General features: G+C 51.8%; 2 protein-coding genes across 4 annotated transcripts in view; one reads left to right on the top strand and one right to left on the bottom strand.

Moving 5' to 3' along the window:
• The first annotated feature begins 10,227 nt into the window (after positions 1-10,227).
• On the top strand, positions 10,228-18,801 carry MCAM (melanoma cell adhesion molecule). Of its 2 annotated transcripts, XM_040258149.1 has the most exons (16): positions 10,228-10,330; positions 12,146-12,270; positions 12,360-12,564; positions 12,650-12,720; positions 12,833-12,920; positions 13,994-14,173; positions 14,276-14,397; positions 14,482-14,644; positions 14,740-14,858; positions 14,933-15,074; positions 15,212-15,333; positions 15,441-15,582; positions 15,671-15,742; positions 15,901-16,048; positions 16,345-16,462; positions 16,941-18,801. In XM_040258149.1, exons 1-16 carry the CDS (start codon positions 10,264-10,266, stop codon positions 16,968-16,970), a joined length of 1,914 nt encoding a protein of 637 aa, XP_040114083.1. In that variant the 5' UTR covers positions 10,228-10,263; the 3' UTR covers positions 16,971-18,801. The 2 variants fall into 2 exon arrangements, with proteins under 2 accessions (XP_040114083.1, XP_040114084.1); XM_040258150.1 differs by lacking the exon at positions 16,345-16,462 and having other exon boundaries at positions 10,232-10,330.
• The window catches only part of CBL (Cbl proto-oncogene), an 88,640-nt gene continuing 79,983 nt past the window's right edge, over positions 18,354-27,010 (bottom strand). For both annotated transcript variants that reach the window (XM_040258135.1, XM_040258136.1), the window contains one exon: positions 18,354-26,697. In XM_040258135.1, coding sequence (XP_040114069.1) covers positions 26,417-26,697 — 281 coding nt within the window. In that variant the 3' untranslated portion in view covers positions 18,354-26,416. The remainder of the gene's footprint in view (positions 26,698-27,010) is intronic.

Raw genomic sequence — 27,010 nt, 5'->3', positions numbered from 1 at the left:
AGACAAACCCGGATTGACAAATATGAACGCAACGTCTGAGGAACCGTTGCAGATTATAGGGAAATAACGAGACCTGAAGGCTAAAGATAGTAGAGAAAGCTGGACTGCATCCTATTCTAGAGGGAAAAGATCAGCACCACAGTGGACGTTTGGGACTCTTGTCAAACTGGAATATGGATTATAGACTAATGTTTTGTATCAGTTTAAATCTTCTAAATCGGATAACTGTATTGTGATTATATGGGACAATATCCTTCTTCTCAGGAAATATTGAAGTATAAAGGGACCTACGAGCACACTATATACAATCTACTTTCATGATTTAGAATAATTATACATAGGTACACACATCAAATAAAAAATTTTAGCTAAAATTTAATATAAATTTTAATTTAGAGAGAATAAAAAGCAAAATCTGGGGAATTCCCTGGTGGTGCAGTGGTTAGGACTCTTGAGTTTTCACTGCTGAGAGTGTGGGTTCAAATCCTTGGTAGAGGGACTAAGATCCCACAAGCCAGATAGCTTGGCCAAAAAAGAAAAAAGCAAAATCTGCAAAACATTAATAATCATCTTTGATTCTAAGTAAAGAGTATACAGGGAGTCTACACTATCTCTGCAACCTTTCTGAATGTTTGAAATTATTTCAAAATAAAATTAAAATATAAAAAGAGAAGCTAAAACAAGGAAATAAAAATGTTTGCAAGGGAATAAAGGAAAAGACTCACTTGCAAATAATCCCCAAACTAATTTCTCTTGAGACTAATTTCTGGCCAAGTTCAAATTACAGCTTCAATTGCAGAGAGATTTTAAGAAATGTAACAAAATAGTACTCTGGTGTTTTTTTTTAAATAAGAGCTCAGCATTGAATAATTTGCAAGCAGTAAAATTTAAACAGCAAATGGATCTAGATATTGCTTTAAAGGCTGTTGAAAATTATTATGATAAAGACTTACATGATGAAAAAGTATTTTCAGGGATAAAATATTTATTATCTGTGACTCCTTTATAATGTTTAAATGTGAAGTGCAAAATTTATGATTCAGTTATGAATCCAAGTATTGCTTTAAAATTGTTAGTAATAATTTCAGTTTGGAGCAACATTTCTCTAAATTGAAATTTATTTTTTAAAACAGCTAAAAACAACAACTCAAGAAAAGTAAATTAACTTGGCATTCCTAGCAATAGAATATGCATTATGAGATTTTTATTATACAAAGTAATTAGGGATTTTGCCAAAATGAAGACAAGAACATTTTATTTAATGGAATATTATATAATAACTTATGAGTTGCACGTGACTTTATTATCCATCCAAACGTTGCTGGCCCTTCCTGAGGACACCCAGGCATGCATAATGAAAATTAAGTTAAATTATCTTGAATATTTTGCTGACATTAAGTCATACAAACACTGTGCCATTACATATCTTTTAATTTTGTCATTAGAAAGCTTATTTGTCAAGGTAAGAGGGCAGAGCATGTTTAAGAGTTAGCTAGCCTTCAAATTGTTCTTGCCTGGAGAATCTCAGGGACAGAGGAGCCTGGTGGGCTGCCATCTGTGGGGTCCCACAGAGTCGGACACAACTGATGTGACTTAGCAGCAGCAGCAGCAGCAACATCCTTTAAACAGCTTGACATACAATATGTGAACCTTCATTTATATCTGACCTGGCCACACAAGTATTGGAGGTTTTGGTCCTTTAATTACTTCTATTTGAAAGTACAAATAGATGTTGATCATATAAAAATATTTATCTATTTTTATACAAAAGGTAGCATTCCACATATAGCACTATATATCAAGCTTTTAAATTTAGAACTATATTCCACACCAACCATACCTTAATAAAAATGTCAATGAGCCTCAAATAAATAAATAAATAAAATTATATTCCAGTGATCATTCCATATCAACATATAGGGAGTGTCCTTATCCTTTTAACAGCTGTGCAGTACTCCACTGAGTAGAGTTAATTCAAGGATTGTGGATAGGGGACTCAGAAGTGTTGTGTCCCATCTCAAGTCAGATGTGGTAGAGGGAGAAGGCTGCCAAGAGAATCTCAGTCATGGTGGGTGACACAAGGGACCAGATTCCTCCCAAGCTTATGTTTTATTCTAGTGTGAAGCTTTTATGATCAGATGGATTGGCATGTTCAAAGTTAAAATAAGGCCATACCCCAGGTAGAGCAGGTATAACCCAGGTAAGCAGCAGCCTCCTCAGAAGCGGCTGGAGGTTTCCAACCTCAGTCACCAAGAGACAGGACAGATCTGGGAGGGGAGACAGGACCTTAGAAAGTGGAACTTTTAGGGGGACTTCCCTGGTGGTCCAGTGGCTAAGACTCCATCCACGCTTCCAATGCAGGAGGCCTGCGCTGATCCCTAGTCAGGGACCTAGATCCCACAAGCTACAATTTTAAAAAGATCCTGCATGCTGCAACTAAAAAAAAAAAAAAAAGATCCTGCATTTGGCAACGAAGATCTCGCATGAGGCAACTAAGACCTGGCACAGCCTAATTCATTAGTTAAAAAAAAGAAGAAAAATGAGACCTTTGGTTCTGTCCCTCTGTGCCTGAACTCAGATGGATCTTAACTGATTGGCAGGAGATCCCCTGCTCGAACCATTTATACACACCCTCCTGTGCTAAACCATTTATCAGGGTCTACAAATCCGCTGTAATCTGGCCTCATTCCTCACTAAATCCATTCCTCCCTTGCAGGATATGAACCAACCACTAGCCGTCTCCTGCACAGAGGATGCTACCATACCCTATTTACCCGGTTACCTGCCATTATCCCTTAAAATGAAGCTAGATGTCAACTCTTCCAGGAAGCCTTCCTTGGCCACCTAAGGTTGAGTTAAGTAACTGTTTGCATTTGTGCACCCTAGTACTTGCACATTATATTCTAATTGTTTACTTGTCAGTCCCCCTCACTAGGGCTTCCCCAGTGGCCCAGGGTTCACAAATCTGCCTGCAGTGCAAGAGAGGCAGGTTTGACCCCTGGGTCAGGAAGATCCCCTGGAGGAGGGCATGGCAACCCACTCCAGTATTCTTGCCTGGTAAAATCCTGTGAACAGAGGAGCTTGACAGGCTACAGTTCATGGGGTCACAAAGAGTTGGACATGACTGAAGCAACCGAGCACGCATTCCCTCACTAGAGTACAAACCTCTTAAGCCCATGAACCTTGTCTTAATTACGATCCCATCCTCCGCCCCCAAGCTTAGTATCTGACACACGACATCCTAGTTCAATGATGAGACAGAGAAAGGAGCTGCCACAGTGCCCTTTTCCTTCAAAGCAAACCCTCTCTGTGCACACGTCACCTCTGTTTGTACCGCAGTGCTGGCATCACTCAGGATGAATTGAAATGAAGCCTAAGACTCTGGCTTCTCCAACTGATCGATTCTGTTTTTCCATCCCCCATCCTACCTGCTTTCCGTGAGATGAGAGAACACTTTAAATTAGGGGCACCAGGGGGCGCTCTCAGGCAAGAAGAAATAGAGAAACCCTTCAGTTCAATCGCTCAGTCGTCTGACTCTGCAACCCCAAAGACTGTAGCACGCCAGGCCTCCCTATCCATCACCAACTCCTGGAGCCTACTCAAACTCATGTCCATCCTGTCCATGATGCCATCCAACTATCTCACCCTCTGTCGTCCCTTTGTCCTCCTGCCTTCAATCTTTCCCAGCATCAGGGTCTCTCCCAATGAGTCATTTCTTCGCATCAGGTGGCCAAAGTATTGGAGTTTTAGCTTCAGCATCAGTCCTTCAACTGAATATTCAGGACTGATTTCCTTTAGGCTGGACTGACTTCCTTTGGGATGATTCCCTTTAGGATGCAGAAAGCCTTATAAACCTCAATTCCAATTTCATTACATCATTGCTCAAGAACTTGCAGTGGGTCCCCACTGCCTCTTCTATTTTAAGATCCAAGTTCCTCCTCCCATGACTTTATCCCACCTCATCTGCCCAGCCTTTCCCGTGGATGCACCCTCTACCCTCTTGAATCTCTAGTTCGCCGTGTAACACTTTATTTTAGCACCAGCTGTCTGTATGAAGGTGGTGCCAATAGGTGGTAGCAGTGGCTGAAGCTCTCCTCAAGACACTCTAAGTAAACATACAATGAAAGTGAAAGCGGTGAGCTGGCTGTGCAAACAGCAATTCATGTCTGCCGGCCTCCCCACATCAGCCTGACCTTCTAGCCAGAAGCTGATGCTGAAACTCTTTAATACCAAAGAAGCAGTTGTCACTGTGTGTGTCCCTTTCTTCAGTCTCACCCTTCCTCTCCTTGTCTGTGCCATTTGCTCTGCTTGGAATGATCTAGCCTCATTCCTCCCCTATCTAAACTTGACTTTTCGCTGGAGCCTCCACACTTCCAGCAAGGCTTTCCTGGCTAGTGCAGGCACCGTCCATAGATGTTCCCTCTTACGAATCCCTGTTGCATTTCCTGTTTATACCACATAATTCGTTGGTATTCAATCTGTTGCTTTCTTTTCCATGATGTGTTTACTTAATCCAGCTGTAAATTATCACAGGTATGGGGCCCATATTTGAGAGATGGATCAATCTTGGTTCAACTTTTAGTTCCTTGGAGTGATCAAAAAAGTTCTGGAACTAGACAAGGGTGATGACTGCATAACATTGTGAGCATGTTTGATGCCACTGACTTGTACACTTAAAGTAGTTAAAAGGGTAAGTTTTAGGTTATGCGTATTTTAACCCACTGAAAAAAATGTAGCTCCATTACTCACAGGCTGTGCGACTTTAGGTCATGTAACTCTTTTCACTTCAGTTTCCTCATTTTTTGTTGCAAAGATCAAGATAAACATTAGCAATGAAAATGATCCTTAAGTTATGGGCTGAGTTGTACAGCCCTGTGAAAATCTTAGCTATGCGTAGCTTCTTCTCTCATTCTGAGCACTGCCATGTCCCTTCTCAACAGTCACTGGTTTGGCCACTCACCCAAGATTAGTTAATTAAGTGGCAGGGAGATCTCAAAGCCACCAATTCCTTCATGGAGTTACAGCCGGGTATTGGAGACAAGCGCTTCTGAGGTGGCTCGGTTGGTAAAAGAATCCACCTACAATGCAGGAGATGTGGGTTTGATCCCTGGGTCAGGAATCCCCTGGAGGAGGGCATGGCAACCCGCTCCAGTACTCTTGCCTGGAGAATCCCACGGACTGGGGAGCCTGGCGGGCTATAGCCCACGGGGTCACAAAGAGTCAGACACGACTGAAGGGCCTGGGCACATGTGCGTGCTCACACGCTGGGGACCAGAGCTGAACTAGCTTTTTCCAGTGTGATCGGGACATAGAAGGAAGGTGCCAGGGAGAACGCAGGCCCAGTCTGACCTGGTCTGGGGATTTTCTCTGACTCCAAATCCTGTGTTTTCTCCACTTTTCAAGTTCCCTTGAGGCCTCGGACCCTGGAGACAGGGTTCAGTGTCCCTCTCCCCGCCCTGCGCCCCACCCCCCACCGCCGGCTTGCTGTTCCCTTCCCCCCACCTCTCTGGCAACCTCCAAGGCCAGCTGTGGCAACAACAGAAGGGGTCACAGGCCCTGCCAGAGTGCCATGGGACAAGGGCCCCTGCTCCGGGGCTCTCCCTGGGTTGTTCATAGCTCTAGGTGTCTCCGGGGGTGCTCTCCCTGGTTGTTCATAGCTCTAGGTGTCTCCGGGCGTGTAGCTGAAACTGGGATCACTAGGCTTCCTATAGGCCCTTCCTCAGGGACAACTCGAAGTCAAAATTTAAACAGCTCTCTGGGGACACTCCTCCTCCTGGGTGGTGGTATTTTGGGGAGCGGATGTGAACTTCCCCGAGGGGGAGAGATGTAGGCTCCCAGCTTCTGGCCCTTTGCCCTCCTCCCTGCCCCCAGCTTGCTCTGTTCTCCAAATTTAGGATGGGAGGAAGAAGTGGGAAGATGTTTGGGTCCTCAGAGGCCAGAGAGCAGAGACCCAGGACCAGAAGCAAGACAATCCTTTATCACAGCTGACAGGAGCCCCCAGCCCTGTCCAAAGCTGAAATCCTGGCTGGATCATCCTCCCCTCCCCTTCATCAGAGGTCACTGCGCCCCCACCCCCACCCCCGGAGGCAGTGCTCATGGACTCCCCATATCATGTGGCTCTCTCCCCAAATTCCACCCGACTCCCACCCTCAACTCAGCTCCCCCTTCTTTTCCCAAAGCAGAGACTGAATCACCTCTACCGGCCCTCGCTGGGAAAGGCCTGGAGACCGGATCTGGGGCTTCCGGAGAGCCCCCAAGGTCCCCTGCCTGAGCCCCTCCCCGGCCCGCAGCAGCCTGAGCATTTATGGTAATGTTTGGATTGGGGCAAGCTCAGCCGGATGCCCCGCCTTCCCCGGGCAGGACCTGGGATCCCCTGGGCTGAGGCCTTGGGTGCTGGAGGGCAGCCCACGTGGAGAGAGAGAGGGACCTGGGGTCGGAGAGGACTAGAGGGGACAGTCCAGGCCCGAGGGACGGCTCAGCAGGGCTGGGGACTAGGACGGGAGGGATGGGTCCCCCTCTGCACACCACACTCACTGCGAACCCTCCCTCTGGTTTATGGGTCCCTAATCCCCAGGAAGAGTCCCCATGCGGCCACATCCTCTTTTCCCTCTCTCCCCCCACCCCCTTAGCAGGGAAGGGGCTGAGAGGAGAGGCCGGCAGCTCCCAGGGGAGTTGCTGGAATGCTGGGAGCCTGGGAATGGACCCTGCAGTGTCCCTGGGAAAGCCAGGCTGTGGGAATCCCACCCACAGCCCCCTCCCCAGGATGCGACACCCGGATGCCAGAGACAGATCCCACCTCCCCAAGAGGGGGCTTCTGTGAGAGTGGGAAAACCCTCCTGTCCCAGCCCCAGCCTGGCTCAGCCCCGGAGTTCAGTAGGCCAGCTGTGATGGAGACGCCCCCTCCCGCGCCCTCCTCTCCCCAACCGGCTCTGATATAATCCCGGTCATTGTGCCACCTCCCCTCCCCCGCCCCTTCTCTGGACCCCTGTACAATGAGGCCTTTGCCTCCTCCAGCACTCAGGGTGGAGATGAACTCACTGACGGTTTCTCCAAGTTTAAAAATAGCCCCTCCCATCTCCCCCCCCCCCCCCCCCCCCCCCCCCCCCCCACTCACCCCCCCCCTCTCCCATGGCGTTTCTGGGGCGCAGCTCAGTCCAGGCCACATCTCCTTCCTGCCTGGAGTCAGGTGCGAAGGACATGGGTGAGACCACGTCCGGCCAAGACAGGGGCCGCTTCCCCCTATTCAATCTCTTCCCCAACATTTTCCACCCAGCCCCCCAGTATCCGGTTTCCTGGCCTGAGGCTGCCTCAGCAGCAACTGCCCCCCACCCTCCTCCTACCCCGTGTTTTCACTCCCTTAGCACAGTCTCCTCCCAGCTCAGAGCCCCCGACACTGGAAAAAATTCTCTTACCTCCCCTCCAAAGACTCAGACTGAACCCTATTTTCAGGCCAGGACAGGGAGGGGGGGATTCCCCAGCCTCAGTCATCGCCAATATTGCTGGCCCACTCCCTCCACCCCATAGCGCCTTCTCTTACTGCAGATGTAAACGTGTCTTTATCAGCTTCCTTCCTCTGCTCAGCCTGCCCTTCTCATATCCTCCTGGTTAAGGCCCCTCCACTGGAGGGGGTTGGTGGGAGACCACTGTACCCACTATGAGAGAGGACTCCTGGGTTTAATCTCACCCCAGCAGGGCTAAGCCCCCGGGGCAGGACTAGCCTTGTCTTTTTACCTCCACCTCCACGTGGGGGATGGGGGTGGTCCCACATTGTACAATGAAATGAAAGCCCCCACTCACCCCAGAGACAGCAGTTGAGGGACTCAGACAGTGGCCACCACCCCTCGCAGCCTCAGTTTCTCTACCTGTGGTCAGACTTATGCCCAAGAGACACACCAAGGGCCTTCTGCACCCCCTGGGTCTGCCGTGGGAGTGAAGAAGGCAGCCTTCCTACCCATTCCTTCTGGAGAGAAATGAGGCAGGGAACTTAGGGCTCTGGTCAGGGGCTCTGCTGATCCTGGCCTGCATCTGGGCAAGGCTGCCTCCACAGAGTCCAGCACAACAGTGTCTGCAGATGGAAAGCCCACAGTGGCCTCCTTGGCGCTCCCCTTCTGCTGGACCTCCATCCTCTCTTTCTGAAAGTTCTTCCCCGTCTGCTTCCTCTCTTTCCTGCAGATGCCCAACTCAGACACCCTCCACTTCCCGCTCGTTCACCCTGTGCTGCCCTCGTTCTGCTTGCTTCTGCCTCCAGTCCCCTCTGAAGCCTCTCCAAAGACTTGACCTCTTTGGTTTGGAATCCTAGCGCGGGCCCCACTCAATGAAGCCTTCTTGAGGTTGTCTGCCCCCTGACCTCTACCACCCACTCCCTGGCAGCCCAGAGCACCCCAAGCTACTGGCTTCCCTAAAGGACAGTCTCTGTGCTAGTTTGGTGGGGACGTGTGGGACACAGAGGTCACCCTGGGCTCTATCCTCACTTCCCTTTCACCGCAGAGGCAGCTCCACCACCCCCTCCTAGCTTCACTCTTCTCACAACGGAAGGATTCTGAACTGACCGTCCTTGGTGGTTAGCTGGCTTTGCTCTCAGCCTGGAGAGAGGAGAATGATTAGTTAATGGTGTTAAGAGAAGGGAAGGGGGGTGGAGGCAGGGAAGCAGAATACTATGCCCAGCTCTGAGCTTGCCAGGGCAAACAGCATCCTTCAGCCATTCCCATTCCTGCCCCTGCAGACAAAAACAAACGCATCCATTCCATTCTGGGCCCTGGGCCAGTCCATACATTCACTCTGAGGGAGGAGGAAGCACCATCATTTTCTTACCCCCCACCCCCACCCTGGGCTCCAAGCCCCTGGCTTGGCCTGCCTGGCATGGCCTCTGGCTGAAAATTAATGGAGACGGAGGAGGGGATCAGCAAGGATCTGAAACATGAGGGCTGATGTGGCTCAAGAGTCATCTCGGCGTCATCAAAACGCCATCCCGGAGCATCCTCTAAGTCACCTGCCCATTTGCTGCCTCACCCTGCTCTTCCCCCAACCAGCAGCAAGGCTGCCCTGCCTAGGACAGGACTCTATTCCAAATCCAGGCCTCCTTTAGACCATCCCAGTTAGAGGGGTCCCAGCTGATGTGGACCCCTTTCCCAGGGTCAGGGAGCTGGGGGTCTCTCTCTATGAGTCAAGAATCAGTCTCACTCCCCAGAGCCTCAGTTCAGGTTCAAGGGGCCCCAAGACCCCGGCATTGGAAATAAGGGGAGATGCAGGTCCCCTCGCCTCGCTGGGACAGATTCCACTTGGGCAGGGCAGCCTGGAGTCAGTTCTGATTCCTCCTCCAAACCCCCCACCCTCAGCTGCTGGGGGCCCAGAGCCCTGCTGCAGGGTGTCCTGTCAACCCTCAGCAACAGCAACAGGTATGGGGGAGCAAGCTGGAGACCTTGTGCCCATTAACTCATTTTTCTCCCTCTTTTCTTCATTCAGGGGAAACTGAGTCCCAGGTTGGGTTCAGTGAGTGAAGCCAGAAGAAGCAGAAACCTCAAGATCCAGGCTCGGTGGGACAAGTGTGACAACTTCGGGCCTGTGAATTCAGCCCCTCCCTGCTTCCTCTGGTCTGAGACTTGCAGGAGTTGGGGGTGAAGGGACCACCCTTGGCGCGCCGTCTCCACTCCCCAGTACAGATGCCTCTGGCTCTGTGGGCCCTGGGCCCAGGGTTCTTCCCTCACAACGGCGAGGACTGCAAGGCTTGGGGGCAGTGCCAGGCCGCCGGCCGCCGCAGTGGTGCAACCGTTCTGGGAAGCCCGATTTCTCTGGGGCAGAGGTCTGGGGGAGTGGAGGAGGCGGCGGGCAGAAGAGCTTAAAAGGGAGCGAGGTCCCCATCAAGACACTAAGGACCTGCCAGTGGCTCCTCCGCCAGGAGGTCCCCCAGGGCTACACGGGCTGGCTGGGGCTAAGCGGGGTCTGACCCGGCGGGACTCCAGCATCCGGGCCAGCTTCTCCCTGCAGCCGCCTCGGAGACACCTGTCACCGCCCCCTGTCCGTTCCCTAGCGGGGGGCTGGGAGGAAGGCTCCGGCCTAACCCCGCGCCGCGCTGTTCGGCGGCGCAGCTCCGGGCATCTCGGCGCCGGGCCCGCCCCCTAGGGCTGCGGCGCGCCGGGCGGGGGGTGGGCTGCGCGGGGCGTGGCGGGCGGCCCGGGCGCCCGGGCCCCCTCCCCCGCCCCCCTGACGTCAGCCCCCGGCGGCCGCGAGCTCCCTCACTTGGCTCTCGCCCTCCGGCCGGGAAGCATGGGACGGTCCGGGCTCATCTGCGCTTTCCTGCTAGCCGTCTGCTGCTACTCTCGCCGCGCCGCGGGTGAGTGAGCTCGCTGGGGCCCCGCACCCCGAACGATCCGGCCGGGCGGTCTTCGGCGGAGCGTGCCCGGGAGCAGAGCCCGCATCCCGACGGGGGCCGGGGCTTTGCGCGGCGGCGTGCGCTCCTCCTCTCGGGGTCCCCGGCACCCGGCGCCTTGCGCGCGTACAACTCTTCTTTATGGCCAGTTTGCAGCCTCTGTTCCAGACCATCCCGGGAGCAGGACTGGGGAGACGGGGAGGGGGCTGCTGCCTGCAGCGGGAAGGAGTGGAGCAGAGTCCCTTCGGGCTCTGGGGAGAGCTTTTCTTCAGGTGCTTTCTCGGGGGCTGGGGGCGGGGAGCGTGATTGGAGCCTTGGCGGGAGGGGCAGCTACCGCGCATCCCCAAATCCCGAATTCCGCGCCCGCCTGTTGCTGGAAAACGCAGCTTTCTTAGCTGGAGGGGTGCACCGACCCCTCCCTCTCCCGCCTGGGCTTCGAGCCAGGCTAGAGGTGAGCGCGAGGGGGAAGAACGGCGGCTCCCGCCCTGCCAGGGCGTTGGCAAAAACTGGAGCGCCGTGTGGGTCCCCTCGCGCCTACCCGGGTGACGGGGTCACAGGTGGCAGGGACTAGGGATCGCGGAGTCCCAGAGTGCGAGCGCCCCAGACTTGTTACACGTCCCGGAATGGGACCAGATTCAGGTGGGGAAAGGGCCCCGGCACCTCGGAGTTTTTCTCTGAAACTGCCTAGGAGCCGGGCGCTCCCGGGCTCACCCTACCCTTGTATGGCCGCAGTGGTGTCGCTCGTTTTTCTTGGCTCCGTTTCCTGGGTTCTAGCCGCTGGCTGGCTGGGAAAGGGGAGGTCTGGGCAATACCCAATGCCATGGCTTCGTGCCCATGCCAACAGTGTCCCTGGGGTACCCTCGGTTGCTGCCTTCAAAGCCTTTCTGAGGGATGGAGGGGAAGGGGCTGCATGGGGCTCCAGTGCTGCAGAAGGTCCAGCCCCACCCTGCCCCGTTCATCTAGCGCTGGGGAAACCGAGTCAGGGAGCTGAGGCTTTTGCTCTGGGCTGAAGACCACTCCATCAGCCCTCATTGTATGGGAGCCAGCCCAGGGCAACCACCCAGGCCCCCAAGTCCAACCAGATGGTATGGAGTGACATCACCTCCTGTGGGGCGGGCAGGACACTGGCACCGCTGACGTCACTCTTGCCCACTGCCTGGCCCTTGCCCTGACCCCTGCCCCCGACCCCAGGGAGAGATTCTGGCCCCTCCATGACTCTGACCCCTCCTGTACTCACAAGACTCCCAGGATGGGGTCCCTGAGAGTGTGGGAATTCACAGAAGTGCTGCTTACGGAGTAGGAGATAGGGGTCTCCTGACCAGAGTTGCCCATTGGGGTCTTATGGGGGGGCGTTGGGGGGCAAAGGGTAGAGTAGTGATGTCTTACCCTGGGTGTGGGGACAAAAAGGGCCTGTGTGCCTGGGCCTGGCACGTGCCTTGCATTCTCTCACTCTGAGCTCACCCAGGGAGGAGGGGGCCTGGAAGGAAAGGGGCCTTCCTCTTGGCCCACCCTCTGCCAGCCTCATCTGGGAGTTCCTGGTGCTCAGGGTCTCTGCTCCAATGACCAGAAATGTCCATCCCCAGCTCCCCTGAGCCAGGAGAGGGCCAGTCCCCAGGTTGGGGAGGTCATACAGAGTGGTTGAGGCTTAGAGAGGACAGCGTGCCCTTCGAACCCTCATTGAAGTGGCAGAGAGAACAGCTGCTGCAAGTGGGTGTGAGCGAAGGGCATGGTGAGCAGCTGGAACTCACACAGCTGCTGGTGCCCCCCCGACCCCCCCAGGTGTGCCCGGAGAGGCCGAGCAGCCGGAGCCCGAGCTGGTGGAGGTGGAAGTGGGCCACACGGCCCTTCTGAAGTGTGGCCTCTCCCACGCCCAGGGCAACCTCAGCCACGTGGACTGGTTTTCTGTGAGTGCAGAAGAGGGCAGCAGGGGTGGGAGGCCCTGCCCTTCATGTAGCCCCAGGACCCTCACCCCCGCCCTGCTGCCTCCACTCAGGTCCACAAGGAGAAGCGGACGCTCATCTTCCGAGTGCGTCAGGGCCAGGGCCAGAGCGAGCCTGGGGAGTACCACAACCGGCTCAGCCTCCAGGACAAAGGGACTACTCTGGTCCTGACTGGCATCACCCCCCACGATGACCGCATCTTCATGTGCCAGGGCAAGCGCCGGGCTCAGGAGCACCGCATCCGGCTCCGTGTCTACAGTGAGTGCCCTGTCTGTGCCTTGTGGGCAGCGAGGGGCATGGGAAGCAGTGGTCCCACACGCCTCCCCATTTCTCTCCCTTGTAGAAGCTCCAGAGGAGCCAAGCATCCAGGTCAATACCTTGGGCATTTCTGTGAACAGTGAGGAGCCTGTGGAGGTGAGGTCTGCTGGGGTGGCCCGGGGTTGAGGGAGACGGGTAGGCAGGAGCTAAGAGGGGGCAGCTTGGCCAGGTCACAGAGTTAGGAAGCCTCACACCCTGCCCTCCTTAGGTTGCCACCTGTGTCGGAAGGAATGGGTACCCTGTTCCTCAAGTCACCTGGTACAAGAATGGCCAGTCCCTGAAGGAGGAGAAGAACCGTAAGTCATCCTCTCTGCCCTTAGAAGCCATGCTTGTGGCACTATATGGGGACTGCTTTGCACTTTTACTTTGTTTTTTTGACTGCCCTGTGAGGCATGCTGGATCTTAGTTCCCCGACCAGGAATGAAACCCATGACCCCTGTGTTGGGAGCATGGAGTCTTTAATCACTGGACTGTCAGGGAAGTCACTATTGTGTTTTTTTTTTTTTTTTCAAGTACACAAGCCATCCATGAAAATATTATCATTAGGGTTCAAACTGTACAGAAAATCAGGAAGGAAAATTTCCTTCCTGCCCCAGACCCCCCTCCCAGAAATATCTCTGCTGTCAGTGTGTATATATTCTTTCAAGCCTATTTCTAGGTCCTTACTCACACATGTAAATATATCTAGGACTATATAGGGTTTTGTTTTTTATTACTTAAATCAGTGGTTCTCTTCTAAGGCTGATCTTGCTCTCCTCTGGGACACTTGGCAGTGTCTGGAAATATTTTTGGTTGTTGCAAATGGAGAGATGCAACTGGCATCTGGTGGGGGGTTAGTGAGGCCAAGGATGCTGTAAACATCCCACAGGGCACAGAGTACTTCTGGCTCCAGATCTCAGTGCTGAGGTGGAGAAACCCCGATCTGAATGGCATGGCCTGCCCTACACTTTGTTTCCCTTTTGACAAGTCCTGGAAATCTTGCTGGATCGCTCTGTTTAGATCTACCTGAGTGTTTACCTACTGCCCAGCACTTCACATGGCTGAGCTATAATGTAATATATAATACAGCTATAATATGATCTAGCTAACCATTCATTCTGGTTAGTAGATGTCCAGAGTGTTTTCTCTTTTTTTTTAAAATCACTGCAGTATTATTTGCACACACCCTTGTATGAGTGCCCACGTGTATTTGGAGTAGATAACAAGCAGTAAATAGCTGGGTTGAAGGGTTGCAAGTGGCATTCGTAATGATCCATGGCCCTCTACAAGGGTTCCCCTGCCATTCCTTCCCCGACTCAAGATGCCACAGGGTGGGGATGGAGGCGGAGTGGAGACTCACCGAACCGTTCTCCCTTTCCTCCCTGCCCAGGGGTCCACATCCAGTCATCCCAGACGGAGGAGTCGAGTGGTCTGTTTACCTTGCGCAGCGTTCTGCAGGCGCAGGTGTCCAAGGAAGACAAAGATGCCCAGTTTTACTGTGAGCTCAGCTACCGGCTGCCCAGTGGGAACCACATGAAAGAATCTAAGGAGGTCACCGTCCCTGTTTTCTGTGAGTACCGACTGTTCACAATGGGGCTGAGTCCTGCGAGCATCTGCCCACCCAGCGCAGAGGCCGCTCTTGGGCTGAGAACTGTCCCTTTTGCCTGTGCAGACCCGGCAGAGAGAGTGTGGTTGGAAGTGGAGCCTGAGGGGATGCTGAAGGAGGGGGACCGCGTGGAAATCAGGTGTTTGGCTGATGGCAACCCCCAGCCCCACTTCAGCATCATCAAGCAGGTGCGGGGCCCTCTGTTCTGGGTGGAGGCGGGCATGCAGGAGTGGCTGGAGGTCCGCTCTGATCATGCCTTCGTCCTCTCCCAGAACCTCAACACCAGGGAGATGGAGGAAGAGAGGACGGATGACAACGGGGTCCTGGTCTTGGATCCTGCACAGAAGGAGCATAGTGGCCGCTATGAATGTCAGGGCCTGGACTTGGAGACCACAACATCGCTGCAGAGCGACCAACAGGAGCTGGTGGTGAACTGTGAGGGGCTGGGGGCCCAGGACAGGGGGACCAGGCTGGGGCAAGAGGGAATCCAACCCGCCCTGTCCTGCCTGACCCCACTGCTGCACCCCCAGATGTGTCTGATGTCCGGGTGAGCCCCGCAACCCCTGAGAGCCAGGAGGGCAGCAGCCTCACCCTGAACTGTGAGGCCGAGAGCAACCAGGACCTTCAGTTCCAGTGGCTGAGAGAAAAGGTACCCAGATGGGCCTAGGGCTCTGGGGGGATGGGTGGGCCTGGGAGTGACCTCTGACCCATCTCTCATCCCAGACAGGCAAGTTACTGGCAAAGGGGCAGGTGCTCCAGTTACACAACCTGAAACGGGAGGAAGGGGGAGGCTACCGCTGCTTGGCCTCTGTGCCCAGCGTTCCCGGACTGAACCGCTCCCAGCTGGTCAACGTGGCCATCTTTGGTGAGGCCCTTGAGTTGGTCAGTGTTTTCAAGCTCTTTGGGGGCCAGAAATCACCTGTTGCCCTAGGGCACTCTGGTGTGGGAGTGGGTGGCAGGCAGGCAGAGTGTGCTGTCTCAACCCGCCCTGCCCTCACGCAGGGCCCCCGTGGATGGCATCAAGGGAGAAGAAGATGTGGGTGAAGGAAAACTCAGTGCTGAATCTGTCCTGTGAAGCCTCGGGGCACCCTCGGCCCAGCATCGTGTGGAGTGTCCACGGCACGGTGAGCAGGCACACGGCAGCCTCCCAGGTGCTGGGCTGTCCCCTTGCAGGCTCTGTGGCCACCGCCCGACACCCTCCCACCCCTGAGTTGCTTCTCTTTCCTTGTAGGCAAGTGAGCAAGACCAGGAGCCACAGAATGTCCTGAGTGTCCTGAACATCCTGGTGACCCCAGAGCTGTTGGAGACAGGCGCTGAGTGCGTGGCCTCCAACTCCCTGGGCAGAAACACCACCATCATTTTCCTGGAGCTTGGTAAGGGCCGGGTCCTGCAGAGGGGGCAGGGTCGGGCTCATTCCTATCCCACCCCTGACCCCAATCCATTTCATGTCTTCCACCCCAGACTCCAACAGAACCACCAACCTCAGTACCTCCACTGTCAGCCCCCCTGCCAGAGCCAATGGCACCTCAACAGGTGAGCTGGGCTGGACTGGGCATCCTCATTCTGCCCTGCCCAGCCCAGGGGAGCCCTGGGCAGCTGCCTACCTTCCATCAGCCCTGGACTGGGCAGGGCAGTGATGGTAATGTGGCAGCCTGGGGCAGGGAGTGACTCTGAGTGTCTTTGTGGAACAGAGAAGAAGCTGACAGAGCCGGAAAGCAAGGGTGTGGTCATCGTGGCTGTGACCGTGTGCGTCCTGGTCCTGGCCTTGCTGGGCGCTGTCCTCTATTTCTTCTACAAGAAGGGCAAGCTGCCATGTGGACGGTCAGGCAAACAAGAGATGTAAGCATGGTACCTGGCATCTTGCACACCCAACCCCCATCTCATGCTGCCAGCTAGCTTGTTGCCTCCTCAGGGACGTTCCCCCGCCAGCCCTTGGCCCACTCGCCCAGGACACCTGCTTTCCCACCACTACCCAGCTCCTTCCACCACACTGCTTCCCTTCTTCCCTGTTGCCCTTCCCCAGCTGGCCCAGAACACCCAAGGGCCCGTCATCACCCAGTGCCCCATCCCTCCTGACAGCCCCCCCTTCCCTTGCCCTCAAGTTGCCAACCTCTTGCCTCCCTCCCTCCTCCCAGCACGCTGCCCCCGTCTCGTAAGAGCGAATTTGTAGTTGAAGTTAAGTCAGATAAGCTCCCAGAAGAGATGGGCCTCCTTCAGGGCAGCAGCGGTGACAAGAGGGCTCCAGGAGACCAGGTAGGAGGCAGTTCCCGTGGCCAGAGCCTGACAGTCTTCAGGGATTGGGAGCAGCAGGGGCTGACGGTTGCTGAACACTAACTCTGTCCTTCATCCTTCCCTGTCTCCAACGGGGAGCAGCTCCTACCTCGTCTCCCTAACACTACTCACAGCTGGTAGGGCCAGGCAGGTGGCTGAGGGACCCCGGAGAAGGTAGTCCCCAGGACCAAGAGCAGGACCCAGTCCATCACCACTTCCTGAACGGCGCTGGTGGCTCACATCACTAGGTGTGACGTGCGGCCCAGTGTGATTTGGGGTCTCATCTCTCATTCCCTGCCCTGCCACCCCCCGCCCCCACCCCACCCTGGCTTCTTCCCTCCAGGCGCTGCACCTAGTCCATCAGCTGTGGCTTCAGTCCCTCCTCCCTTTTAGTGCTCACACCTAAACCCTGGTCTGTCTCCAAATTCCTGCCTCACTTCTGCTCTTCACCCCTCTTTAGGGAGAGAAATACATCGATCTGAGGCACTAGCCACTGAATCACATGGCACTCCCTGTCCTGCCTGGAACCTCCCCTGTTCCCTGCTCAGCCTCCTCCCCAGCACTCAGGATGGTCGCCAAAGCCTCTAAAGTGGACTACTGAAGTGGAGAAGACCCCCCTCCAGCTCACCTGCAGACCCCGTTTCAGAGGGCACGTGGGCTGGGACCTGAGCTGTCCTGAGAAAGACCTCGTGTGGCACTGGAGGCCCCCTCTTTGGGGACCTATCCACCACGGTCTCAATTTGTTCAGACCAAGGAGGGGCCTCAGTATCCCAGAATTGCATAGGAGAGTTTCTTACAGAACTTGTTTTCTCTTTACACATTATGGATGTAAGTACCTGTCTACTACCAGCAACCAAATTAGGTAGCCTGTTTATCTTGAGCTGACTTCTTGCTCCGGGCTGGCTTCATAATCCAGTCGTATTGCTGAAGTGTGGTTGCGGTGAGCCCAGGCCTCTCTCCACGGGTGAGGGTTGCTGCTCACTTCAGCTCTGGGGAGACACCCCCCCACAGTAAATGGAAGCAGCTGCCTGCCTGCTCCTGGCGTCGCTTTTGCGACACTCCTTTCTTTCCCTGGGCAGAAGCCAGGACCTGGTGGTATTCCTTACAGGATAGTCAGTGAGGATGCCGGGCACAGCTTTCCAGAGTGAAGGCCGTTGGGCCCAAGCACCCTCATTCACTTGGCTCCCCCCACCCTCTCTAGGAATCACGTTATGACTGAACGCTGGGGGTAGGGGCTGGAGATGAGGTCCAGATTGTCCTTTACAAGGGTTAAGGCTATAAAGTTATATTAGCACCAGGGTTCTAATGGGAGAATGGTACTTGGAGATGAGAAATGGGCCTGGCTAGAGCTTTGGGGCATGTATGTGTATCTGCGTGTATGTGTGTGTGAGTGTGTATATATATACAGTTTTGTTAGGTTGTAAATTTGCAAAATGTTTCTTTTATATATGTGTGTGTGTATATATATATATATATGAAAAATAAAGCTTAATTGTCCCTTAATCTTATACTGTTTTTTATTCATCATGGGTACCACAGCAGCCTGGGGCCTGCAGTTGGAACCGTGCCAAAAGGAACACAGAGCCCTTTGCAGTTGGGAGCAGGAACCAGAGGTCATCTCTGCTTCTCAGCAGAGGGCTCGAGCTCTAACACAGAGGATAAGCTTGCTCCTTAGCAGCAGAGCTGCCCTGATCAAAGCAGCTTGCAGAGTCTGGTGAGCTGTCGGCAAGAGTTTTGCCCCTTTCTTGTCACTTAGACGGCCCTCCAGGTAGCAGAACAGACGTCTGGTGATGAACTGGTGGGGTTATACATCTGGCCCTGTAGTTTCCCAAGGTATTATTCCCTGACCCAGGAATGAGCAAGAACTCTGGTCTGCTACAACAAAAGAAACTTTATTTAAAAATATTTTTTACAGACATGGGTGCCTGAAAAAGCTCTTTAGTTAAGTGTGTATGGAAGTGAAAAAAATTAATAAATAACATTAGTATAACAGAACCTCTAAACATTAATACATTGGCAAAACAAAATGGACTTAAAATGAAAATGACTCTTAAAGCTCTGCTATTCTCTGTAAGAATATTTACCTTCTGTTTTATTCTTTACAGGTGAGAATGATTAAATACTGCTAATATAATTTTTTTATATTAATGACACATTTTTAAAATAGTCCACAAAAATCTCATCTAAGGTTTCCTTTTGTTTTATTTTTAACACTGATATACAAATGGGACTCTTCATTCTGGAGAAAGCATCAAGTTCTCTCCAGCCCCACCCAGGCCAAGAATGTCAAAATCCTGAATAAAGGAGGACTTTGAAAAGAACTGTTTCTATCTCCCAATTCTTTATTAAGTTAAAGGCAAGGAAGAACTGAGAAGAGGGAAAGAGACAAGTAAAACGTCATTATACAGAAAAGTTTTGATGTTGAGACCTACAGTGGCCACCATACTGAGGACAGGCTTCTGTTCCGGTACGTGGTCCTTGCCACCCTGCCCAGGGGAAAACTCACCCCTGCAGAGGCACTATCTGCTTAATGCTCTACGACTGAAGTTTTCAAATGAAAGGAAAGCCAAGTCTTAAGAGAGAGGCAGGAGGTCTAGGCCAGTTCAGGATCCAGCATAAAGACAAGACAAGACAGACAACCTCCTCTTCTCGGGAGTCCACCCGACACTGTTCCATGGAGTTGGGTCATTGACAGGATCGGGAGGCTGGGTCACTTGAGACGGTCCAGAGGATACCTGGCAGTCATGGAACGTTCTGTCTCCTCCTGAGTACAGAACATCCAACCTGACAATTAAGATTCTGACTGGAGCCAACCAAACCATCCTGGGGTACAATGCTCATTTCTTCCAACTCAGCACTGTGGCTGGGAGAAGGGACCACTGACCCGCTGCACCTGGGTGCCACCACCCCGGCCGCACGGAGACACTTCTTCTCCCCTAAACTGGAGAACTAATGACACTCAAGGTAGAGAAGCTAAGACTCTGGTATTTCCATATTAAGTCCTAAAATGCAGCCTGGGATACAGTGCTGCCTTAGAAAGGCACAAAATGTTTGGTTTTTTTTTTTTTTTTTTCAGTGTGCTAAAAATTGTTTTGTTTTGAATAAAGGAAAAAGATATATAAGGTTAAAAATACCAAGTCACCACAGCCAGAAAGCAGAGGGAGGAGGTACCTCCTAGCTGCCACGCCCCTGCCACACATTTCAGCAGGAGGCCAAGGCCAAGACACTAAAACAAGGCTGAGATGGGCAGGTCAGGAGGCATCCACTCTTGTGGGCCTGGCGCCTGCAGGCTCACTCACCGCGACAGCAGAAGGAAGAAGCCAAGGAAGAGAATACACGTGGTCTACAGCCTTGTACGCAGTCCCCTGTCTCATCAGCTTCCAGACAGCCGTAAGCGCAGCTTCCTCAGCCACAAAACGCGGTCAGAGGGAGGTGGGGAGGAGGGGACTGACACACAGGGCACGTTAGCACCTATGTGAGAGCACTGGGTGCAGGCACACACACACACCCCAGGCAGGGACCCAGCATGAAAGCAGCGCCAGGCCTGGGGAGGCTCAGACAGCCGGTACCGAGCAGGATCCCCTGGCCTCCCAAAGTGATCCAGCGGCAGAAGGAGACTTTGTGAAGGGCGCCTCTCACATTTTGGAGGCCAAATAAGAATCTGCGGCCGGGCATGAGAACTCTGATTTGTTCCACTGCCAGATCAGTAGGTTGGGGTTCAGCCTCTGCTCTCTACACACACAGCGAGTGGTCAGCTACATTTTTCTCAAGCACTGAACAAGGGAAGGGGCAGCGAGATGTCCAAACAGTTGTTAGTCTGTTAGTCGACAGCTGGCCCTTTGGCACCGTGTTCTCCAGAAGACTGGCAGGGGGCCTCCAGGCAGGCCTGGCTCTCCCCACCCCGACTCCCCCACTCACTCCTGGGCTACTTTGTGGAAACAAGAAACATTGGTGCTCCCTCTCTGAAACCAACCCAGACTTCCTAGGACTCAGTGAAGGCAAGAGGCACTGCTGTCTCTCTGCCCCTGAATTCTGGAGCCTAGAAGGGAATTTCAAACACACAGGCCCCAGCCTTCACCACGGGCCTCAGCGTGTATCTTTGGATTATTAGGTGACTTTGATGTACATCAAATGACTCCAGTAGTTTAAAAAAGTTGTAAGTAATTATGAAATGCATTAATAACAAGGGACAGGCTCTCAGGCAAGCAGAAACATGGCTTTAAAAAAACAACAAATAAAGGCTTTACTACAGGACGACAAAGGAAGCAACCGGACAGAGAGGACAGATGCATCCTGTCGAAAGAGCTCTCAGTAGCAACTCTCAACTGGAATCTATACCTAATTCACATCCTGGCAACTGTCCCAATGTCATAAATTCTTACTGCAAAGTAGTTTCTGAGGTACCGCAGAAGGCCTGCCTAAGGACATCACTGCAGAGGGAACACTAGATGAAAGGGTGGGGAGGAGGACATGGAAGGACTGAGGCCACGCGCCCGGAGAATGAGTATGTTCTCAGCACTACAACCTGAAGAGAGCCCAGAAGTCCACGGGCAGGGGTGACAGGGGATTTGTGATCTGCTCTCTGAAGAAACCGAAAGACAGCCAGAAACCTGAGATTAAATGAAGGCTAAGAAATGTCACCTAAGAACAGACTAGCTCTGGAACACGAGAAACGGGTCCTGTAGAAAGAGGCAAGAAATCTTGGATGCCAGGACTCATAAAGGAAAGAAAAACAGGCCATAAAGAAACAGTGAAGACAGTAGCCCAAGTTAACGTTAACCTAAGCGTTTCTTCAATGTCCCAGACACAGTCCCACGCCTGCCTTCCCCCTCTCGAGAAAGCAGTATGGTAAACTTTACTACTAAAGTATTGGTTTGGCCAAGAAGCGCATCTGGGTTTTCACGTGATGACATCACACACACAAGCTGATCGAACTTTTTGGCCAACCCAAAATGATTTAGGGTCTCTCTCACCTCCAGTCAGAACTTCCCACTGCCCCTTCTTCCCGCCTGAACTAACATGCGGCTGCCACCCTGTGTGGCAAAGGCTGACTGGCTGGGTGTCCACACCTGATCAATATGCTGGGCTGATGACAGTGAGAATATGAACAAGAGGAGTTGGTTATCTGTTAAAGTCATGCTCCCTAGAACTGGGGGGTCATGAGGACTTGAGGACTAGGGTTCTGATTTCAGGGCCACATATTACTGACAAACAGATTTACTTGGAGGAGAAAGGTCAAGTTGCAAAGTTTCTCAGCTCCATGCAGAATCAACTGTACTGCTTTGCTGGGTTCGGGGCGATACTCTGCATCCTGATGACTCCCTCCTTTCTTCTGCTTGAATTCTTCTGTTTCTTGTATCTGAAGGACTGCTCAGCAGGATGGTCAAACATACAGCCTTGACCTTCTTCCACCATGCACCCTCCTCCGTGCATTAAGTGGCAACATGCCTTTCTAACATGAGGCTGCTAATGTAGCCTGAGATCAAAGTAAGGGTAATGCTTTATGCTGAGAATACTTCAGATCGAATTTCTAGGGCATGAAAATCCAGGAGAATTACGTGCTGACTCTTACACTAAGTTCCAGGGTCTCTAAGCTCCATACTCCTAGAGATACAGGCTGACATTTTTGAGAACCGAGTTCAGTCTACCTCACTGTCTGGATCTTGGGAGACCAAACAACTGGTGGACGATCAGGACCCAGAGACAGGTGCTCATCCTCCTCTCGCAACTTCGGCCCTTCTAAAGAGACACAGGATTAGCAGAAAGGTTGTGGAATGATTGAAAACCAATTCCACACAGGATGGGAGATGGTAAGAGGTCCCAGAAGGGTCATAAGAAAACTTCCTAATAAAGGGAAATAGGAATACAAGCAGCTGAGTAAAAAGATCAAGGAAGGCACTAGAGTGGAAAGGGGACTGTAGGCAGATGCTTTCCTTAAACATTTGACTGCCCTACTGTGCAACTCTGAGCCGATGAACAGACCCACCAAACAGACTGTAAACACATAAAAATGGTGGGTAATCCATGAGACTTACATGGAGGAATCTCCCAGACACTGTCAAAACTACAGGAAGGTAACAGGGGTTAAGGGGAGCATCTTGAACTGATTCTTAACCAGGACAGCTCTATAAGGAAACGTACGTCTGCACAGAGCTGTGACTGTAAACTGCACAACTCAATCGGGAATGGGTATTTTAGGGCCAAATGCACATGCTAGACAGTCCAAGTACAGTTCCTCAACATCAGTAAACCACCCTGTGGTGGCAGGGGAGAACACAGAGCTGGCACTTCAGGCTCATGGTATTCACTCATAACCACCTGCTGAATGACACACACCCTGTGAGAGCCAGGCCAATGGTCAGAATATCATTATTCCATGGGCAGTGGTCACTGCAGGGTCAGAAAGGCCAACAGCAAGAGAGGAGATTTACAGTTTGGGAAGAGGGCCTGCACCTCTCTGCCTCTCATGACGTGAGGTAGGAGAATATTCTGCACTAACACCATTGCTGGTTACATGCAAAAAAGGTCTAGATCTTGTTAAAGGGAACATACAGCTGGTCCCTACTTTGCAAGCAAATATATAAAATTCATGTGTGAGGTTTCTGATTGGACCATAAAATATATTTTACTTTTCTATAGAGGAAATAAATATTTTAAGTATGAGAAATAGCAACCCCCCTAATTTTTCTTCTAAATCCACAAAACAGCTAAATGATACTAGCAGTACTATCCCACGCCCTGGGTCCTGGTGTTAAGAGTCTGCATGAGAAGCAGAAGAACAGAAGGATGGCACAACACGCAGAGCAGGGTTGGGGGCACAGAGAGAGTCAGGGGAGAGAATGGCCACTCACAGGTGGCCATTTATATTGATATAAATATTAACAGATAAATGTTGAGACGACAGACTGCCAAATCTATTATTTACCTAAAGGGAGGTAGGTATATCACTGAGCCCACAGGTTTTTTCCACCTTGAGAACCCCTGACTTTAATGGAAGGAGTATGGCAGAGGCAGTGGATGAAACAGCCACCCAGCATCAAGGAGGGCTGTGGAAAGTAGTCCAGGGAGACATGGGGAAGTAGGGTTGAACTGAAGAGCCTAATGCATTTGAGCAAAGGGAAAACAGCAAAGTGGTTTTTACCTTACTTACCTGATAGCTAACAGAGGAGGAACCATTTGTAATTTAGAGGGAGAAAGGGGATGTGATTGCTCCAAATGGCAAAATTCAAAGCCCACTTGTGAAAGGGCAATAGCAGAACCAAAGAATTAAAAATTGCCACACAAACTGAGGATGAAGAATGGGTGACTGGTGCCTCAAAGGAAAATTTAAGAAATTTTGGTTTTGGAAATATCCTCAAAACAAGAGCCATGCAAAAACTTGCTTGAGGCTCACCTGGCAATCTCAGGCTCAGACCCAGGCATGAACTCACAGCACCCAAAGGAACCTCTCACAGAAAGGTCTGAGACCCTGAGTGCCTGTAGATAAACAACCAACAAGCTAAGTACCAGGCCAAGCAATGGTGCCTATGTTCAACACCGAGTTTGAGGGCTGACCCAATGAACCACACAGGTACTCAATGAACTGTTGAGTACTGAATGACCCAATGAACCATTATGGAAAAAAAAAGGATAAGCTTGCCTTTAGCATATATACGTAAGGACATAATCTTCAAAGATTCTGCATGCACTTTGAAAAGATGAAGGACTTGCAGAACCACTGCTTTGCTCTCTTGACAGATCTTCAGGCTACGGGGTATCTGCAGATGAGGAAAAACTCCAGCAGCAGAGGCATGCAGGCTGCCGCCAGGTTTTCTAGTTCCTCACCTAGGCCTTCCACATCTAAACAAAGTGCAAAATGAATGCTGCCACAAGTGAAACACTATACTGGCTTTGAGTGGGAGACACTAGGGTCCTCTTTCCTACTCTCTGGCGCTTTCCTCTGCCCCTCCACCCGGATTCAGGCCCTCCTGCACCTGCTGGGGGCTGTGTCATTTTCTGCCATAAAGAGAAGACAATGGGTAACCAGGGCAATTCAGCAAGAATCCCCAAACCATCCACTCTGGGAATGTAAATGGCTCGGAGGCAAGAGGAGAAAAACAAAAGATCTACGAGTAACTGAAAGCCAAGAAAAGAGTTAGGGAAAAGCTTTAAGTCCAAAGATGATAACATGGGAAAGAAAACAGATGCAAAGTCATTTCTGTTTGGATTGTGAGACAAAACCAGGTTTTAGATTGTGAGGCAGGTGGGTTTATCAAGGAGCAGGCTTGTTTCTGACCAGGAGGAAGGCCACCCACTGCCAGGGAAGTCAGTTAAAAGGCTCGGGCTAGAGAACTAACTGAAATCAAGAGGTCCCTTGGCAGCATCCACAGGACAGACCAGCGAACTCCGAGTCTTCTTTACCAGCTGGCAAGGGCACAAGCTGCAGGGCTTCTCATGTTGTCTGAGTGCAGCAAAGGCATTGATTACACCAGCGATGTCTAAAGACCACGGGGAACGCAGTCCCTAAAGAGCATCTGAGAGTTAAAGGGAAAAAGAATGGGGACGGGGAGGAAGAAGGAAATGCTACATTCCCGAAGCCATAGGCACAAAGAGAAAAGCGAGTCGCCAGGCAGCACCAGTGTAGGCTTGGTGCTAACTGTCAGCAGAATGCTGTGCTACCCTGGAGGAATACCCCCGACTCCTTAAAGAGGAAAGAAAAAACTCGTCTCTGAAAATATAACCTGGCTCATTATCACAAGGAGACACCCATATAAGCTGAAATTCACTGGGAAGAAAAGCTGAAGAGAGAAATCTTTACTGTCTGCTGTGTGCATTTTATGTATAACAAGGTAGAGAGCGTGTGAACGGAGCTTCCTACGTGCTTCATGGTATTTGGGCCAGAAAGCCATGCTGGAAACAAATGATTTCCTCTTTCCATTAAGTAGAAAATCTCATGACCTACATTAGAACACATACCTGGCACCAAGGCAACTGACTCCCGCAGACTACTTTCTGGGGAGAGCATGGAATGTATCTGAAGGCCTCTATCTCATATCAGTCATTATGTAATTACGATAATTAAAACATCTTTTTAAAAACAGATTCAATGTTCCTATAGAAACAGTGCTTCGGAGTGACCAGTGTTCGCTGCGAGTATCAAACAGGACCTTAATGACAGATCAACAGTACTTTTTTCCCATCTATCTACCAAACAAACCAACACCATCACACATTATAAAGAACATCCTATAAGCTGCTTGGCGTCAGTAAGGCTGATCACAGCAAGCCCACTGCCAATGACGGACGCTAAGGAGAAGGAGGGCGGAGGAGACAGGGAAAAGACAGAGCGGGGTGGGGGTGGAGGGGAGGTGTTCTAAAAATACAAGACTTCAGCTATGCACATGGTAATCTAAGCCAGAGGGGAGTGTCTGAGTTGTAACACACGACGGGGTTGGGGAGAAAACCACAGTAGATGGAAGTCTTTAAGATTCCTTCCTAAACCTCTTGTGCTAATTCCCCACCTGGAATTTACACACACAGCAGGTTAATCTTATAATCACAGGACACACAACCACAGACAGACAGACAAAACGCACACAACCATATCCTTAACCCAAGAAAGTCTTAAGTCCTCAATTAGGATTTACAGCACAGTACTTCTGCTTTCTGGACTGTTCCCCAGGTAGGCTACCATTTCACAAAAATCCACTCTTTCCAAGTGGGAACTGAAGGACACCTTCAAATGCACTCCTAAAACAAAGAAAAGAATCAAGCCTCCTAGCTGTTCCGTCCTCAGTCCACTGCTTTGAAATCCTGGAACCACAGATGTGATACCCCACAGACAGGGCAAGATCTCACTGCGAAGTTTCCAAAGGAACCTAGCTGCCCTTTCAGGTGCTACTTGAGCAAGAGCTCCCGGCTCCTCGGTCCTCTAAGCTGCAGCAGGGAGGGGGTGTGCTAGGTGGCAACGTGGGCTGGAGAAGAAATAGAAACGAATTCCCGGAGGATGTTTTTGGCCATTTCAATGTTGTTGTGGGCAATGACCAAGGCTTTCTGAATGTCCTGATAGGAGTAGCCCTGACTCAGGAGGCTCTCGATCTCGCTGGAGAGCTGCGGGGAGGCGGCAGCTGAGGCAGCAGCACTGCTCTGCTGACAGCTGCCTGCTTTCCGTTCAGAGTTGATTCTCCGAGGGAACGGCTTGGGTGGCCTCTCAGGAACCTGGGCACTCTCAGTGAAGTCTGGAAGAAATCGGAAAGAGAATATTTGCAAATCTGGAGGTGGGTGGGGGTGGGGAGAAAGCTTCATCTAATAACGATGTGCTAATATGAGATATTACTGACCCACTGTCAGTCGGCTCCGTGTGTTCTTCAGTCACACGGCTGGGTTTTTACAGCTTTAAGGGTTTTAGTGTACAGCCTTCCTCTCATGGCAGGACAACTTTCTAAAGACACCATGCACCTGCCCTACTGATGGGGACCACGCTGCCCTGCACACACAACATCTGCAACACACTTCACATTGAGCACCGAATTTTCACATGCATTACTGCCT

Source organism: Oryx dammah, unplaced genomic scaffold (assembly GCF_014754425.2).
Source record: "Oryx dammah isolate SB20612 unplaced genomic scaffold, SCBI_Odam_1.1 HiC_scaffold_17, whole genome shotgun sequence".
Classification (NCBI taxonomy): Eukaryota; Metazoa; Chordata; class Mammalia; order Artiodactyla; family Bovidae; genus Oryx; species Oryx dammah.
Note: the sequence above shows the minus strand (reverse complement) of the source record. Positions and strands in the feature narration are given on the sequence as shown.

Bases quoted from the DNA above. Each gene is read 5' to 3' on its own strand.
- MCAM (XM_040258149.1), top strand. From the start codon at position 10,264: ATGGGACGGTCCGGGCTCATCTGCGCTTTCCTGCTAGCCGTCTGCTGC. The intron at 15,334-15,440 runs GTGAGCAGGCAC...CTTTCCTTGTAG, and splicing joins TGTGGAGTGTCCACGGCACG to GCAAGTGAGCAAGACCAGGA. The intron at 16,463-16,940 runs GTAGGAGGCAGT...ACCCCTCTTTAG, and splicing joins AGAGGGCTCCAGGAGACCAG to GGAGAGAAATACATCGATCT.